The following is a 19,138-nucleotide window of genomic DNA, read 5'->3' on the forward strand; positions in this document are numbered from 1 at the left end:
TTTCATCATTGGCTTTGGGCAATTTCATATAAAGCTCTTGGAATCGAATGCTAGCTAAATTTATGCCCTCCCTTTAAAACTTAAACAGATACGTGCCCACTTTAATCAGAAACAGTTTTGTTTAATGCAATTTTTTTTAGATGATGTCAGCGATCAGCGAAAACAATTCTAGACCCGAAGCCAAACCAAATAAGGTCGAAGTTTCACTTCTTGTGAACTGTTAGTGATACAAATGACCTTGTCTGTATTTGTTATATAGTGTTCATATATTTGTGACTCAAATTAACTCGAGCTAAATATTTGACTCAACTCGACTTGACTCGACCTTCTTGACCTAATGACTCGAGTCACTTCTTTAAAATGACTCGACTGGACTTGAGTCACAAAAAAATCAGTGATTTGTTACAACTCTGGTTACAAGTATTTAATTCATCTCATAAATGTGATTGATAAACAGGATTTGTGAGCTTTGACAACCCGAATAGTGCACAGACTGCCATCCAGACCATGAATGGCTTCCAGATTGGCATGAAACGTCTCAAGGTGCAGTTGAAGCGTCCCAAGGATGCTAACAAACCCTACTAGCTTCACCTGGGCCAGTTGATTTGCCACAGGTGAGTTACAACTACAGCAATTATAGGTCAGAATGTTTGTTTGCAGCAAGGCAACCAACAAAGAATTGATGCAGGTGTAAGGTTTTGGTTGTTTCTTTTACATGTATCAGTTCATGTGTGAACAGTATTGGCACATACAGTTCTTAAATCTCTTGAAATATCATAGGGTTTAATTTTCTACATGTCGTGTACTAAGATAACATTTTTCTTTCCTGTTTTTGGTCACATAAAAGGAAACCCTGATCATCATTAATGTTAGGAGGTACCCTGTTGCAAATGCTCTACCTGGAAACCTCCTGGCATAGCAACCAAGGTCCTTAATGACAACCCAGATTTAATAAGCTACAGTAAGTTTGCAACTCAGTGGGATATGGCAGCTCTTGTACGTACATGATGTATGTGGGCAGTTTTGTGAATTTACAATTTGATCTTTCCATGTGGTGTTTAAGAATGCAAAGGTATGGGTCCCTGTTCAGTGTGACTGTCCATGTATCATTACAGTGAAGGTACAAGTTTTATGTACCTAAAATTACATTACTTTTCAGTCTGAAAAGATTGCAATAATAAAGATTGCTGAAGTTGGTCAGACAAATGATAAATGAGGGAAATATAAACTAATGATAAATGAGAGAAATAAAAACTAATAAAGACTAATGTCAGGCAAGAGCCCTTTTTGTAGGGATAAGCTAAGAGCCCTCAATCACTTTACTTCAGTAAAGCCAGGAATTCTTTTAGAGAAGAGAGTTATACAGAAAGGAGAAAAAAATATCAAGAACATAATTGGCGCAGTGCCATCCACGTGGTGCCCTTGTGCCCAACAGATTACAAGACATGGATAGTAAAAGTCATTATCTCTCTATAGTAAGTGATCTTGAACTAAAAAATTTCCATTCAGGTTCATTTTGAGTAGTAACAATAGAACAAAGATAAAAACCCACAATATAATGTGTATTGACTTGTTTCAATACAATCCAAATACATGTATGCCTTGTTCAGTGACGGTTGGCTGAAGCCAAAGGGCTGCCCCTCGTGCACATGTGCACAGATGACTTGTTGTGTTTCATCAGATGATAGGATGTTGGAAATGGCAGGTTGCATTCTTCTTAGACACATACATGTATATGGCTATGGTACTTTCTTCTTTTTTGGAGGAGGGTCAGAATGAGTACCATACTGGTAGGAATAAAAAAGGAATAGCTGCTCATAGTACAACTACTAATAGTATCAAGCAAAGAGTAACAAAGGTTAGAGCAACAAAAAATACATGCATCCTTGCTGACAAAATGTTGGTCTTTTCTCTTCTCATCTAAATGCATTTCATTTCCTAATGCCTGTATTTAAAATTTGGCACATTCGTCATATTTTTCTGCTATAAGATAATACCCAATTTTATTGGAGTCATCCGTAGTGGCAACAGGCATCCTTCCGTCTTGGGAGACTGTGGATCTGCACCAACTCCTCCCACCTTTGAAGTTCATGCCCAGTGCCTACATGTCACCTTGAATTTTAGGTGAGAATTGCCTGGTTTTCTTGTGCCAGATGCCAACTTTCCTAAGAGGACCTAGCCAATCCAGAAGAGTTGGTGGTGTTGTAGCAAGATGTTCAGGTTCAGGGTCTGGAGGCACCTCAGGCTGCACATATGGAAGGCATTGAGTTTCTGTTCTAGGCTGGAGTAGAGGTACCAGGACTCACCGCCCCGAGTTCTAAGTGGACTGAGGATGTAGGCCTAAAACAGCAATCATGATGTGGATTGTCAGTTTTTTATTATTCTCTTTGTCAGCCTGGCGAGGATGGCGTATGCCTGGCCAACCTGTCTGTTGAGTTCAGAATCTAGGGAGAGTATACAACCTCCATCCTGTAGTTGATGACAGAAGCAGGAGGTTGCTCAACATCCTGGCCAATCAAATTTGTTGTCTTCAAGTTGATCACCCAGCTGAAGTCTTGACAAACATGCGAAAAACAATCCATAAGGCTGTGTAGCTGTTCTGAGAGTGAGATATCAGTGCTACCTTAACGGCAAAGAGCAGTCTCTAATGAGAGTCAAGAGAGATTGAATAGTATCCCAGCTGATCTGATGAGTAGGTAAATTCCTTCAGTTAATGATCCAGGTATTTTTCTGCGTAGTGTTGCAAGCCGACCCGCAGGCAAGGTCTACTTTCAACCTTCAGGCAAGTTACCTTGGGAGGGTAACCTGCTCTCTCATTTCTTTAATCTCATTCATCCAACTCCTCAATCATGGGCAGGCATTCTGTTGCTTTCAGTGCAGCATAGGATACATCTGAGTAGTGTTTTACCCATCTTTCCACCTGTTTGCCTTTGTCATGGATGGTCTGGCTTGTAGCTGACTTACGTCAGGCTGTCTTGTTCAGTGTTGGGTTGATGGCTTTCTGATGCTGTTGACTTCTCCTCGGATGTTGCCAGTATCGACTGATTGCTCGCACAAAGCTGCAGTGGATAGTCATTATGCAGGGATGTGACGTTTTCTGTATTAAGTCAGCAGAGTATGTTGGTTTGGGCAACCCTTGTATTCTGTGAGCGCTGCATGCCTTTCCGTTTAAACAGGACTTGGCTCACTGGAGTAAGTCTGGAACCAGTTGTTCTTTTACTTATTTCTTCCCAAAGACTGAGAGTGGTGTGTTATACGAAGAGTGTTTCTTTTTGTTTCTTTTTTGGAGGCCAACATTTAGAGCATTATCTAGGGCTCTGACAAAAGTTTTACAGCTTTCTCTGGATGTGATTTTTAAAATTCATTTTTGGCTTTTCCACAAATTTTGCAAAAAAACCTAAATTGTTTTGTTAAGATTTTTTTCTTCTTTTTTTTGTTCTATCCCAAATCCCTAGATTTTGTACATTTTTTTTGTGATTGGTTCTTCGGACATTAAAGATGACATCATCAACTGATTTGTTATTTTGTCTAATTCCAAAATTTGACATGAAATGCAATCAGATTGACTTTAAACTAGGCACAGACTATAACTCTAAGCTAAAGTTAGTCGTAAACAAGTTATATCATGATGATGTCATCATGGGTTATGTGACTTCATCTTAAAGATGTATTAATAAATGTATTATATCTAGGAAACTACAAGGCCAATTAGGTTGAAACATTGTACTTACATAGTCAGGTATGTGTTGTAAATACCAATTGAGGTGACGTCATGGTGACGTCATATGATTTTTAATTGGTTTTTATTTTATTCCATCTAGATGGAATAAAATACAAATATCAATAACTGAATATGCTAAATTCTAAACTCTCTTTGTTAGAGGTTTGAAAGGTCATATATTTGCCCAAAGTTTGTTCAATAGATGCGAAAAAGCCCTGTGGTCTGTTCTGCGAAAACTAATAGACCTCTAGTTCCTTTTTTTATTTTTTAGCTGTTTCGCAAAATCTGCCATTTTCTTTAAAGTTTTTGTTTTCTCCTTTTTCAGACTCCTCTCCATAGGTTTTGTACACGTTTTTTCTTCTGCCAGTACGCTTATTTCGGTCAATTTTGGGGACAGATTAGCGCATCGTGATTTTCGCGTAGGAGGCTTCAAGGGCATGTGGGACGGTGCGTGGGATGCCACTTCCCTATGGTTTATGAAAGTGCAGTCAGGTTCCCGCCACCTACTCTGAATTCATAAATAGTGCACATCCTATGGGAGTGAAACATACGTGCTCTTGGTAGGAGTCTGATCTGACACTGTCCTGATGATCAAGTCTATTTGGTGCCAGTCCTTGGATCTGGAATGTCTCCAGGACATCCTCCTTTCATAACAGTGTCAACAACAGTGTGTTTATTCCTGATGAGTAAATGAAAACCATAGGCAGTTTGGGACGGTAAACTGACTAAAGGGTATAAAATGTTAATAAGTAATAATAATAAATACCTTCGAGAGTTCATAGCTTCTGATTGGTCGAGACTCGATCACTGGGGGTGCACTAATGGTGATATAAAGACTGGCCTCAAAAACAAGCGATTAAGTGGCCCCTGGACCAACGTTGGTCCAGCGTCATGTAAGCCAATGATTGGCCAAATATACATGTACAACAATCCTACGGTAGCTTGTAACAATGCAGCAATACACATGTGCTCAACCACCATCTTGTGAAGACTTAGGCGCGCGTATGCAACACAGTTGCTATGCGCGCAGAATAAGTCTTCGCACAACATGTTTGTACTGAGGATGTTTACGCGTATGAAGAAAGCATGGATCTGCGATTTATTTTCTGTAAACACGTCGCCCACGGACATATTAAATGTTTCTAAACCGAGCATCTTTGTAATTCTGGATGCAAGGAATATGTAAACAAACTTCCAGCTTCCTTCGTCAGGTAAAACTACATGTTTGTACTGAGGATGTTTACGCGTATGAAGAAAGCATGGATCTGCGATTTATTTTCTGTAAACACGTCGCCCACGGACATATTAAATGTTTCTAAACCGAGCATCTTTGTAATTCTGGATGCAAGGAATATGTAAACGAACTTCCAGCTTCCTTCGTCAGGTAAAACTATATGAAAGCTGTGCTATTCCGCAGGCTTGGCCGGACAGGTTCCTTGGTCTATGTCCTGACTCCCAATCGAGGGGGCGAGTACATGTACCGAAAAGTTTTCCAAAATTGTTTTCTTTCATTTACATGTATCTCGGAATTAATCATCACACAACACGAAATGTCATTGTAAGGATCATCATCTTAAGCAATAGAAATCACCCTTTAATGTCTTTTTGAATTCTAGGGACAATAATCAGTAGTCAATCATGAAGCCCATGCCCTGTTGTCAGGGATCAAATGTGTAGCCATAGGTGTATTTGATAAAATGCAAACTTCAAGCAAATGGATTTAGCCATGCCTTTTATAGGATGTGGTTACGATATATTAAATATTTTCATTATCACAGACGAATTCTGTTTTCAAAAATAAAATTACTATTGATTTAAAGGGGAATTACGTCCTGGTATGTGCCCAATTGGACTCCAAAACGCATTTTAAGCAAAATGATGATAATTGGAAAGAACATCTAAAAGTAGGATATAAACGTCCACACAACCATCCTTTACAAACTGGGCGCTTTTGTGTTATTCTTGTGAGAATGAATTTCGGGGTCAAAATTTTGAATCCAAAATTTGAGCTGTTGGGTGCTAGTCGTGAATTCTGCCCCACATGTTCCACCAGTGCATCACATTCTGCGGACGTGCGAGAAACAACATTTGTGTATTGGTGCTGTGTGCAGTATGTGTTACACACACGCACAACTTGTACCGTACATTGAATGGACATGGCTGGAAATACGCACATGTGTAATCCTCAAATTGTCTGCATCAGAAGTAAACAACCGGGCTTTTTCGTCTTTTCTCAGGAACAGTGCGACATTAGATTAGTTTCCTCTCAACCAGAACTTTGCAATAGGATGAGTGAACATAAAAATCTTGGCAATTTCTGGACGTAATGCCCCTTTAATTAACATTCATAAATACCTCAGACAGTTTAGCCATTCCTATTGGTCGAGAGCCCGTCACGTGGCCGGTATTAAACGGATGATAAAGACATGGCTAGCTGGTCTTAAACACTTTTCCAGTGTCACAATAAAATGTGGACTCCTAAAAATCCAGTGCCTCTTATCGTTTCATTGGTTGAACGTTCACAATCCTCACGTAGGCATGCGCAACACTACCAGGGAGTTAGAATTTTATAGTTCTAAATTCAAAATTCAACGCGCCAGGTGCGTTCTGCGCGACATCGCATAGAACACGATACGCGCGCGTCAATCTCCATAAAAGGGTTGTTTTCATCTTACTCGCCAGCTGAACACTCCATTATTTTGCAGGAGGGATGATTCAAAAAGCATAAAGTGAATTTGTTGAACAAAATCGGGATGTTTTGAACGAATTATATGATTTTTTTTTACCGAAAAGGTATTTATGAATGGGAATAAATATGTACTCCGTCGGTATTTATCACTCTGTTTAATACCACTTAGAGTCTGGGTGCTGATAATTACCCTCGCCTCCGGCTCGGGTAATTATCAGCACCCAGACTCTAAGTGGTATTAAACAGAGTGATAAAAACCTCCGGAGCACACATTTATTCCCTTAGTATTAGTTTTAACAACTGTAAGTATTAGAAACTACTGGAAATGGTAGAGAGGCATCCCAACATGCTTGTGCACAAAATGTTACCAACTTTATAAGTTTCCCTTATCCTACCTCCACAAATTTTGGTAAATTTATGTTTTGGACTACGAGCAATGTCTCTCTAATGTTTGATGTCTCCCGAAGGTATAACTAATGACGAAAAAAAATCTCCTTAATCAAGGGTACATTAGCAGGAATTGATAGACCTACACCAGAAATGAATTAAATGTCACTCCTAGACAGCAGTGCATTAACCCTAGTCTACTGTACATGCACCACACCATAACAGCTGGTAATCTGCCTCAATAGTCAACAACCTCTCCTAGGGTGGGTGCCAAGACAAACGCATGCATACATATCTCTATATCCTGGAATTACAAGTACAATCCATATTAAGGAGATATTGAAACTGCCTATAAAATGTTCAAAAAAAGGAAGATAGGAAGTTGAGGGGGAAAATTCTGAAGGAATTTTTATGATAAAAAAATGTTGTTTTTGATAAAGCATGGACAGTCACAAAAGCCTTCTGGAAAAATCCTTGTGGTTGTAATCTAAATTGGTGGATCTGCTCTGTGTTCTCTATCATGTTAGTTGTTTCCATCAAACTTGCTATTTCCAATTTCTGGTTTTTGTGGTGGTACTGTATTCATTTTGGAGGAAGATTTTTGGCATGTTTTGGAGAGTGGATGTATTTAAAGGGAAAATACAACATTTGCAAACATCAAAAAATAAAACTACCAAATCATTTTGAAATACCTTGCTGGACTGTTAGTGAATGACAGTGTAAAGCATCCTGTAAAATCATGGCACCTGGTATACTGTCATTTTCAAGAAAAGTGGTATTTTTGTATCAATTTCCAACGCTGATCGGCCGATCAGCGTTGGAAACAACTGGCTTTTTTTCAAATACTGGCCCCAATTGACCATCGCACTTGTTTGCAATCGATTACAAACCTATGAACGGGTACGAACCAGCTAGACTGGTTCCCTGAACTTACAATTCCCCAATGTATGTAAACTGCTCTGTTTCTTCTTATATGGAGTCAGGGAACCAGACTACAGGAAAATGATCGTTTTTCTTGGTTTTTATAGCATTTTCGAACCCAAAACCTCAAAAAAGTCAGTGTAACTATATTTGCTATATATTTCCAACCCCCCAATTCCATCCATTTCTGAAAATTACAGCAAAAGCAAATGATGTATATTCCCTTTAAGTGTATTTTGTTCATTGTTGTATACCTTATTGTATAGACTAATCTGGCAACTGCAATTAGAAGACATTGTTGAGGCAGTACCACACTGCATACTGTTTTTTAAATTCGACGGAACATTGACTGCACATGTACCACCTGTGATCAAGCAAGGTACCAGTAAATGTCTTTCAATTGTAGTCACTGTATTACATGTACCTATAGTTTATTTTATTTTTTTACAAGTAGTGTCAATTATTTGTGGAAAAATAACATGTAACTGGTGAAAAATTATAGCATCTTAGAACTCCAACAATTTGAAAAAAATAACTTAATTACTACATAAAAAAATAGAACTTCACAAAATTCTTAATGGTTTAAAAGAATTTCAAGTCTGCTGCTGATTATTGTGAAGATCAACGTCCCATGTTGTGTGACTTTAAAACTTACCAATATTAACTGGTTATGATACAAAGATGAGGTTGCCATTTTATTACTAAATAAAGCCAAGAGCAAAAATGTATTTCCTACACATATGACATTGAGTAAATAAATAATTTTTTAAAAAATAACTGGGTTGGTGGGTAAATCTTCTTTTTTTTCCCCCTGTTTTTTTTTTGGGGGGGGGGGGGCAGAAAGTATAGGATTGGATGGTGGTCCATTATTTTTCATACATTCGCAACATTTATCATGTGAATCCACTGTTAATTCAGCATTTGCTGAACTATGTTTATAGGTTTCAGTGCATGTTGGTGCCGGTGTGGCAAGACTGACTGCAGACCAATCCCCCCCCCCCCCAAGAAAAATACAATTCAATACAAAAAAAAAAATACAATTTCAAAAATGCAGGACAAAAACTAGGGTGGGGGTGGTACAATAGTTTGTTTTATTTTTTTGCAATAAAAATATGTAGGTTCTGCGTAAGTTGTTAGGTTGGGTGGGATAGCAGGAAACACAGGTATATTTGTTTTCTTAACCTGTCTCCATTTTTCTGATAAGCATGGTGTGGGGGCACAAAAGGTAGTCTGACTACAGGGGTGTTAAATCTCAGCTTTAAAACTGATTTCAGCTTTTTTTGTTTTGGATTTCAGCTTTTTCCCCTCACTTACTGTGTACAAAAGTATAGGAGATTTTCAAAGTTCAGCTTTTTTACACCTTTTTCAGCTGTTTTCAGCTATTTTTATCAGTGGTCACTCACACCCCCAGTCTGAGGCCTTCTCCCCCTCACGCTGGTATTCACAGCGGAACTTCTTCCCCATCTGCAGTGGAGCCATATGCTTTTGTTAGGCAGTCCAGGTATTCCTTGGCCAATCCAGACTCGCCTACCACCCAGACAACGTCTAAGGCTGGAGAGAGCAAGGATTCAGTTACATGTACTCCCTTCTTTTCTTCCTCAGATACATGTATATTGTCATCCTTCAGCAGCTGTTCGACGAGTTGCAATTAGTACTTTTTGCCACTTATTGGAGCATGGCATTCTATTCAAGTGTTGAGTCACAACCTCCTCTCTCAACATAACCAAATACATTATAGGTGTAATATAATGGTTGTTGTTGGGCTAACTTTTCTTTTATTGTTATTTTCATACTTCCAGTCAGTTGTCTGAATCAAACCTCTAAAATCATTCATGGATTAGAATCTTAAAAGCAAGAGGATTCAGAAATGTGCATATACACTGTTACTTTTGCCATAATGAGAAATTGGCACATTCGCATTGCATTAACTTCACCACCAAGATATATACTTTGTTTAACTAGGGTCACAAGTTAACGATTATTGGGTAATAAGGTATGACCCGATCACCTTCAAAAATCTTTGGAGTTTTTCTTTCTTTCTTTATTTTTTTTTTCAGGAAGATAATTCTGCACAACTATTCTTCTAAAAAGTAAAACATTAAATCGTGACACTTTAAACAAAGATAAACCCTGATCTGGAAGTGTGTATATTAGATTACTTTGACGTCATGATGACATCATCTGGTATCAAATTACAAGTTATTTTAGTTCAAAATATGACCAACTTATCACTTGTACCTTTTAAATAAAATAATCCATTATGTTAATACTCAATCAGATAGACCATTAATTGATAGCATTTTTGACCTTTTTTCCAGGTCTACCAGAAGGTCTAAGTTAAGTGAATATTCAATACAGACGGAAGCCTCAAAATCAAAACGAACCAAATTTCTTCCAAACAGTTAAGGGGATGATAATTAAAAAAAACTGGTATGAAATTGAACCCTGGTCCGCAGATGTGAAGAACTTTGTGACGTCATCATGACGTCATCAAGACGTCATCAGGTATCAAATTACAAGCTATTTAGGATCAAAATTTGAATAATTACTTTGAACTATAACTTTTTGAATGAATGGAGTACCGTTCTCATTGTTTGTGATGGCTTACACATTGCCTCGGGCGTTATTTTGGATTCCCGGGCACAAAGTCGTTTGACATTTGCTAACACCGGTGTTATCCAACTCCTATGATAATCGGACTCCTTTTCCCTAGTATTGGTTAATCCCTCGCACGTGGCAGGTCACTCTCTCACATATGATCCTAAAAATAGCATATTATCGTACTTCCACTTGCACAATACTACCAATTGGTTTTTTTTGTTTGAAGGGGAGTGATGTACACTTGCCAAATCTTGACAGTTTGGCACACCCCCCATTATTGCCAGCAAAGCGACACTTGCCCCATACCTTCTTGGTGGTCTTCTTGGTAGTCTTAAGAAGCCTATTGCTTTTGGGGCCCAAAGGTCAAGGTCACTATTGCTAAAACAATAGAAATATTGTCAGCACGATTGCTTGAGAAATACTTTACTTAAGAACTTCAAAAATTGTGGGTTGCTCTTGGTTGTCTTATCAAGCCTTTTGCTTTTGGGGCCGCTGGGTCAAGGGTCAAGGTCACTATTGCTAACACAATAGAATTCTTCCATTTTGGATAGGGACATAAATGTATAAAATTATAATAAAAAAAAAAAAATATAATAAATTTATTTTTTTTAAATGCCAGCATGTCGGGGGGATTGTGCAAGTCTCACTTGCAGTATTTTTAAGGGCATACCGTCTACCATGACCTGCTGCCGCAGGGTTGTGCTGTAATCTGAAGAGAAGACTGGCCGAGCAGCCATCTGCCCCCCGCAGTACCAACCAGTCTCTCATAAGAAGAATGGCTAGCTTCCCATAAGGGTCTACTGCATATTTAGTAATGCTCTATGGGTCAAGTAGAATCAGCCCACAAGTCTGGGAGATTTTCATAGATTTTTTTATTTCTGGTGAAATCCACAGAGGTTTCATTGTCGGTCGCCTAAACAATGTTTTTGGGGACACTTATCTAGTCCTAAATTCTGTAACCCCAGTATGACTGTATCCCCGCTTGTATGTTAAAGTTAATAGGTTAAGCTTTTGAAAAAATGTATAACTTCACATGGATTTTGTTGAAACTTGGATGCAGTGACACTTGGGTGGGAAGATACTGTCTTCATCAGATTACTGAGGTCAAAGGTCATTTAGGGGTCATTACAGGTCATTGTTCAAATATGCTTTAAATGCTTCTTTGTCTACAGAATTTGATGGGTTTTAATGTAACTTGGATGGATTGATCCTTGGGATCTCTACAGAAATTGGAGGTCAAAGGTCATGTAGGGGTCATTTGAGGTCATTTAAAAATGCACTGAATTTGACTTTTTTCGACAGAAAATGGGTGTTCGCTAACGTTGCTGAGAATAAAGGTTTAGGGCTGCTGACAGTGATGTGTTGTTTTGACGATGTAATGTCAAAGGTCATCCAGAGGTCAATTTAGGTCATAATTCATAATTCATAATGGAAACAATGTGAAATGCTATTGTTTAATAGAAACAAATACATTCCAGGAGCCAATCATTTCTTCGACTGAAAACGAACAGTTCCGTTAAGAACATGAAACATATAGAGGATCGACCGCAAAAAAAAACGACACAGTGTTGACTAATGGAACTAAATACTATAGCCAAATAACCAACCTTACGATCTTTTAATTAAAAAAAAATGAAATAATAATGTATAGGCCTAATGCAAATTTGGATTATTTCAATTCAATTGCTTTAGAAAGTGGCTTGAATGCCATCTCTTTTTAACTATTTGCATTTAATGTACACTTTGGTACAGGTCAAGGGAGCCAATTATCTTGAGCTTAAAATCTGAAGATATGTGTGCGACCATGGTACTTACTACATATGGGCACTTACAGGGTACTGAGAACAAAGAGCAACAAAAGGGTCAATGGTACTCCACAGCTGAAAAGCCATAGCGTTAGGGATTTTAATAGAAACAAAGGAGAACAGTAGTAGGGAAGTAAAGGTGGCTTATAGTGGTACCCCATAAACCCAATATGTAAAAGGGGTGGGTGTGTGTTTGTGGGAGAGGGGTTTGTTGTTAAAGGGCCTGTTACATTATATGCGCTCTCATAGGAGACCTTACGGCGACCAAAAATAATTAAATAGATTTAATAATCGCACCGAGGAGGCAAGAAAATGACAATTTTCTGTCTCGAGTGGCCAGAAAGTAGCTCAAGCTATGCTCATACTGTGCTCATCCCGCACTTACGATGTGCTGAACTCGCTCTCTATGCGCCCCTGTCAAGCCCAATTACTCGATCTAGTCGCTGCCGCTGCGCTGTCACTGCGCTCACACTACGCCCTGCTCGCTGTTGATACGTCCTAGTAGCTCGCGCCGCGCTCTCTATCCATCCAAAATAAGCTCACGTGTCGTCACTTGCACTGTATAAATACCACGACAAAACGGTCAATCCAAAGTCCAGTTTCAAAATTATTCTACAAGTTCATCTCAGTCGAGTTACTTTCTCAAGGAGACTACATGGACTGCCTTGCGCCTAGGCTGTGTCAATGCCACGTGAATGTCGCACGATTCACGCTCGCACAACGCCCGAGTTGCGTCATAACGGTGCCCGGGCGAGAGCGCAGAGGTGTTGCTATTGTTTTGAGCATGTTCAAAAACTTTGGCGCTCATCAGAGACCATTAAGACCCACTGGCGCCATCTGGCGATCTAGTAGTTGTTGTTGCGCCCCAGCTATTTTTCAAGGATGCAGTGAGAGTGCATAATGATCGCAGACAGTGTGACATGGCCTCAATGGCCATATTGAAATGACCGAGCATTCACATAGCATCACTGCTGCTAGAGGGGCTGCCAATTTTTTTGTTTTCATTCATCATGTGATTCATGCGGCTCATATCAAAAGTACATGTTACTTGCTTAATAAACAGTACATTGTAAGTGTGCCAAATGTTTTGATATGCACAACAAAAAAACTGTAATTTACAATTGTTCTATGGAATTAAAAATTTCTTATGTTTTTCATCATTTCTTTGGTATGATTTGCTTCAAAAGCTAGATTTCATTTGATGGCACATGCACTTTTATTCCATATTTGGCTGTTTTTATTAACTGTTATGTATTATGTAATGCATATTTGCATGTTGAAGTAGAAAAAACTGTGACAGAGATGACATGGAAGTGATAGCTCCCATAAAGGCCAATTTTAGTTGTATGAACTCTAAATTGGGTCCATGATTGCATGCATTGTTTGGTAAGGGGACATCTGAAATTTATTGAGAAACGCATCTACAGTCGGTTTCCTTTCCTCGGTGTCAATATACTATTACTCAAAACAACTACATTATGTTTGATTGAACTGTGCATGTCAGTGGAATAGAATGTCTGTGATGTGATCACTTATTGAAAGTCTTTTTTTTTTTTGTGTCTGTGTAGGTAAACTGCAGCTTGAATGTGGACTGTAAAGAGCAGCAGCATCATCCATGACAAAGAACTCCAAACATGCTAATTTATCACTGAATCTACAACTGCTGAAGTGATGGCAAAACCACGGGTAACTGAACATGCCAATTAACGATTCAAGATTGAGACAAGGCAAACATACAGAACATGTTATACCCCCTTTTTTCCCTCTTTAATTTAATTATTTGAAAATAGATTCAACACATATTGCAAACAGGAATTAGATGAGTCATTAAGGAATGGTCTCACCAACTCCCACCTTATTGAAAACTTCAAGTATGTCGTTATAGTGAACTTCATTATTTGAAGTAGTCCTCACATATTTCTTCAAAAATTGCCATTTGCGCCAAATACGCAAGTGCTGGCCAACATTGTTGTATGAATTCTGATTGAAAAAGAGTCATCTAATATCTGTAAGGTCTTTCATTTTATGCCTCAAAACATACTGGGGTTGTCATGCAAGGAGGGTAGTAAACATATATGTAGTCAATAGTAGGCAGTCCAAGAAGTATTTCTTTCCAGCTAAGTTTGGGAGTTGAACAGACTTTTTGGCTTGCATGGACAGCCAATTATAGAGAGTTTTAAATGTCAGGTAATCGTATTGAGTGCCCATTTATGTACTATCAACTGATAGTTGTTTTTTACTTTTCTGCATGACTTTTTTTCCCATGTGGCCGGGTTTGATATATTATGTGTGAATTTATTGACTGTTCAACTTAAATCATAACGACAGCAATAGTCTGCTTCCTTGAGATTTAGAAAAATTTGATGATATCCAATTCAATTTGAATGTTACAACTGTGTTTTCTGTACTATTCCATCCGTCCAGAATTTCACCTTTGTTTCCTGTGAATTCAAAAGGCTTGGTTAGACCAGTTAATTCAAAGGTGCAATTTATGGCAGCATATACATATTTTTGAGAAATTGTATTTATTTTTAAATTCATGTTTCTGTGCCCATTTTAAAAAGACCAAATTTGAGATACACGAGTGATGTGTGCAATATCATGTTAACACACTTTGTGAAGTTTTGATGGAATGATTTCTTGTCATCAATTGTGGTTCTTAGTGGGTTTAATTTAAACATGTCACTTAACACGTATGTCATTCTTTGGAAAATGTTACTAGTAATGAGGCGTTGGTGCCTGAAATGTTAAATATGGTTTAGAATTAAATTTTCCAGACTTTGTATTCATACCCTAGTATCCAGAATCTATTCAAAATAATATCCATTCAGAAATCTTACTTGTATTCGTGGTGTGGATTCAGTGTATAGTTGTGGCTTGGGAGTGCTGCAATGGGTTCATTACTCAAGCCAACACAGGTTTATATATGTTTATAATTTGAAGTGCAATATTTGGTTTTTCAAAATGTAGGAAAAGAATTGTTGAAATAGTAAAAACCATGTAACTACCATAAGTGTACCACACATAAGTTGAATGATTGCACATTGACATGGACGGGTAACAAAGCTTTAAATGTGTGGTAGCAAACAGTGATCTACAGTCATCCAAACACAGTGCATGCCTTGCTGTTTCATTTCGAAATCCTGTATTTGTCACATGTACCATTTTAAATGATGAAGTGAGAAAGAGTGCAGGGGAAATTGGCAATTATGAATTACTGGACTGTGACCAAAGATGTTCATTCCTCATTGACAATTGCATTCCAGTAATGGTACTGTTGTTTGTATTAGTTGGCATCGCTGAGAATAAGAGACATCAGAAGGATGTTTTAAGAGTAACATTTTTTCATAACATTAGAACTCAGTGATATAAACTAGAAGTATTTTCATTTGGAAGTTTTGTACTTAAACATTATTTATAACAATATTAATTCAAAATTATGTTCTAAACAACACTTATATAGTATTGTTTATTTATCCATTAGTTCAATTATTTATACTGCTCTTTCTTGGATATGAAATGATTGTACTTGAAAGAAGTACTTAATCACAACATGTTGACCATTTTGTGTATACCTCTACTTAAAAACAAATAGTCGATTAAGAAAACATTTGAATAAAAGTTGTTTTAATTATTAAACTTGTTTTTGGATACCATGGTAAACATCATGAACAGAGTTTAGAATATAATGTTTACTTTATTGAAGAATGGTAAAATAGTAAATCAGTTCATAATAGTTGTATATCAATTATGTGCATGTCCTATGGATTTATGTGCATGTCCTATGGATTCGTGATTAATTCAGTGTTTTATGTTTGCTATTGGCACTGTTTCATATGCTGATTACAACTCCTGCAATTTCACTGCCAGACAAGCTGCTTTGCGTTTTTTGTTTGTATTAATTTTGACAAGTATTTATTATAAAACGTAACAGTATGAGTTTCAGTTGGCAAAGATTGTGTTTATAACATGAATTATTATTGTACCTCAGATGAATTGCACACAAAATGTAAAACACAGTAAAGAGCACCGTAATATATAAAATGTATTTAACAGGTCAGAGGACTTGTAGTACTTATTTATTTTAAAACACATTTATATTTATCATTATGAAGAGTTAACACAGCGAAAGAATTGTAGGTATCAATGCTTATTTAAGAGTAGTATGACTTAATTTAAAAGTCTAAATACATTTGAAGTAAGACTTTCTGCATGTACATATTGCTGAGTAATAGTATACATGATTCAAAACGACTTAATTCATTTGTAGAATATAGGTTAAGTAGAGAGATGAACCAAGGCAGTAGGTAGCATTTACTGGTCTAAAAGCAGGCTGTACTTGCCTTTCACTATCTGTAGTAATAGGCCTATATCAAAGTATATTGAGTAGAATTAATTAAATTTAAAGTAGGACATGGAAAATATTATGCTATTATGTAGACAGGTAACTGCATATAAGATTAATAAGCTTTGTATTTCTTGATATCTGCACAGTGTGAGTTGGGATCGTACATTTTCATTCACTTTGAATACAAAGTTTTTTACCAAACTTTTGGGATTAAATAATAACAGAGACTTATAATGATATGCCTTTATTTTTTAACATCACGTGTAATTCTGGAATATATGTATTAAATGTTGACCAATTTTGAAATTCTTTGTGGTGGTTGTGGTACACCATATCTAAGATATTTTAAATGGTGAAAATAGTTTGTGATCTTCTTAACTTGTGCCCATGTCATCCATTAGTGTTCAATGGTTAATGGTGGTGGTGGTTGTGATGGTTGTGATGGTGATTAATTGTGATGGTTAATGTATTGCACATTTGAGTAACAGTGATCCAGGCCATGCCTCAGTTGTTCATCTATTGTCGTTGAATGTGACAGACTCTTCATTCACTGTGGCTTTTGAGGAAACAATTCCGATTTCCAATTTTGATAAGCACAAGCAGTGTAAAACTAAACTCGTAGCAGCCTCAATTGTCTACCGTAATCCTTGGACAAAGATAATTGTTTTCACGAGCAGACAGCAGTAATGGTGGCCAATCTATCCAATTTTGAGAACTTGTTTATAATGGTTAGTGTACAAACTCACTGAATAAGAGACTGGTTCCTGAGCAGCTGGAGCCAAATTGTGTTTGTAAAGAAGTTGTTTTTCCTTTGTAAAAATACAATCTAATGGTATTATGCTAAAGAGCTTTTGATACTCTATACTTTTTTAACATTGTAGACATGGAAAGTACAGATCCAACTTACAGTGTGCAGAGAATAGTAATATAATATAAGAGTTAACATATGATATTTAGAAAAGTATTTAATAATCACAAACTGTAGTCATATTCGCAAACATGTAGTTTATAGTAATGTAGTAGATGTAATACACAGAAATCGTTAAGTATACAAGATTAATTAAAAAAAAAAAAAGCAAGAAGTGTACATTGACAACTAAATAGTGGCTATATGGGGATTGTGAAAGTCTGTAAATTCTCATCAAATTAGCCGTTGTCTGAAGGGTGTTATTTCGGGGTCCGCCTGGTAGTCCGAAGGTTCCATAGTCCGAAGCTTTATTGATCCAAAGGTTCCATAGTCCCTATATACATGTACAAACATTTCCCATAACCGGAGGTTCATCAGTCCGAAAATGAAATAAGGTTAGTTAATCCATGGAGCTTTATAGCTCCATGGTTAATCCGAGCATTTGATGTGATAGTCCGAAGGTTCGTTAGTCCGTCTGTACTGACCAGGACCACTTGTGGGGAACGGTACCCCACAAGTGAAATATTTAGAAAAAGAGATAAAAGGACAACAATGCTCCTTCCCCACAAGTCCTGCCGGTGAAGTCGGACGAACGAACCTTCGGACTATCAAACCTTCGGTCAATCGAGCGGTCACCGTTATTTCAGTTAAAAATATATAAATGTAATACTCACAATAATGGAGTTGGGTTTGGCAGTGTTTGAGTACTATGTTTAGAATACCATCGACAGGTGGAGGGAAAAAACAATCCACAGATTTCATTGAGATGGTTGACAATACTTTCCTCTACCGTAATATCGCATCTGGAAGTGACTCGATATGACAACTGCTGACTGGTTGAAACAAACAGGTGTATGTGGAAATTAATAACCATGTGGCATTTATCATGACACGCCTTATGATCTATACAAGCTGTGTCAGCTTTGAACAAATAAGATTGTAAACAAATGTGCGTATGAAGAATGATTCGTTTTATTTTATAAGTCACCATTGAATGTAAACATAAAAAAATCACGAATTTTTCCTTTGTTCAAAGATAAAAGTAACGACTTAAGAAAATGAAATAAAGCACACAGCACAGCATCGACAGCAGTCATGATTCCTTCACTTTTCATACTTCAAATTATAAAGACTAGCAATGTGTTTTCGCTGCTTGGTGTCAGCAAATCAAAAACGAAAACAGAAGAATCGATATGCATTCAAGCGGGTGAAGAGAGACGGGTAAAATTGGAGCACTTTTCAGTCGGTCAATGCTGATAGTGTCTGTGCGATAATTGTTCAAATCGACGACAAAGACGTTTAGCGGAACGGTTGAGAACTTTGCACGGGTTAACGTTTACGCACATAATCTCGACGTACGAAATTACGCACAGATTCTCGGCGAACGAAAACATGGTTATATGAATGTAAATCGTCTTAAACGTCAAGTTGGTTTTTGTCCGTTGTTGCACGTAGCCTTGGTCAAGGCGTTCGTCCGTATCCGTCCGTATACGGTATTCGGCGGCATATCCTGCAGTGCATGTCAAAATACAGCGCGAACAGCGACCTCATGCGCGCACTATCTATATGCAAGTCATTTGGATCCGATCGAACGCCTTGTTTCAATCGTCCATTTGAGGTTTGGGGATGGTGTTATTATGCTAATAGCCTAAGCTGACCTTCAAAGTCGTTTTCTTATTGGTCTTATTGTGTGTCTCACATTTTTGCACACACCATCAATGCACACAAAAATATGGTTCTCTGACACGTCCGCAACTGG

General features: G+C 37.6%; 1 protein-coding gene across 6 annotated transcripts in view; it reads left to right on the forward strand.

Annotated features, from left to right (window-relative positions):
• The window catches only part of LOC119740719 (CUGBP Elav-like family member 3), a 66,336-nt gene extending 47,865 nt beyond the window's left edge, over positions 1–18,471 (forward strand). For all 6 annotated transcript variants that reach the window (XM_038216108.1, XM_038216103.1, XM_038216106.1 and 3 more), the window contains 2 exons: positions 458–614; positions 13,693–18,471. In XM_038216108.1, coding sequence (XP_038072036.1) covers positions 458–585 — 128 coding nt within the window. In that variant the 3' untranslated portion in view covers positions 586–614; positions 13,693–18,471. The remainder of the gene's footprint in view (positions 1–457; positions 615–13,692) is intronic.
• The last annotated feature ends 667 nt before the right edge of the window (positions 18,472–19,138 follow it).

This window comes from Patiria miniata, unplaced genomic scaffold (genome assembly GCF_015706575.1).
Source record: "Patiria miniata isolate m_02_andy unplaced genomic scaffold, ASM1570657v1 HiC_scaffold_5, whole genome shotgun sequence".
NCBI classification, from domain to species: domain Eukaryota; kingdom Metazoa; phylum Echinodermata; class Asteroidea; order Valvatida; family Asterinidae; genus Patiria; species Patiria miniata.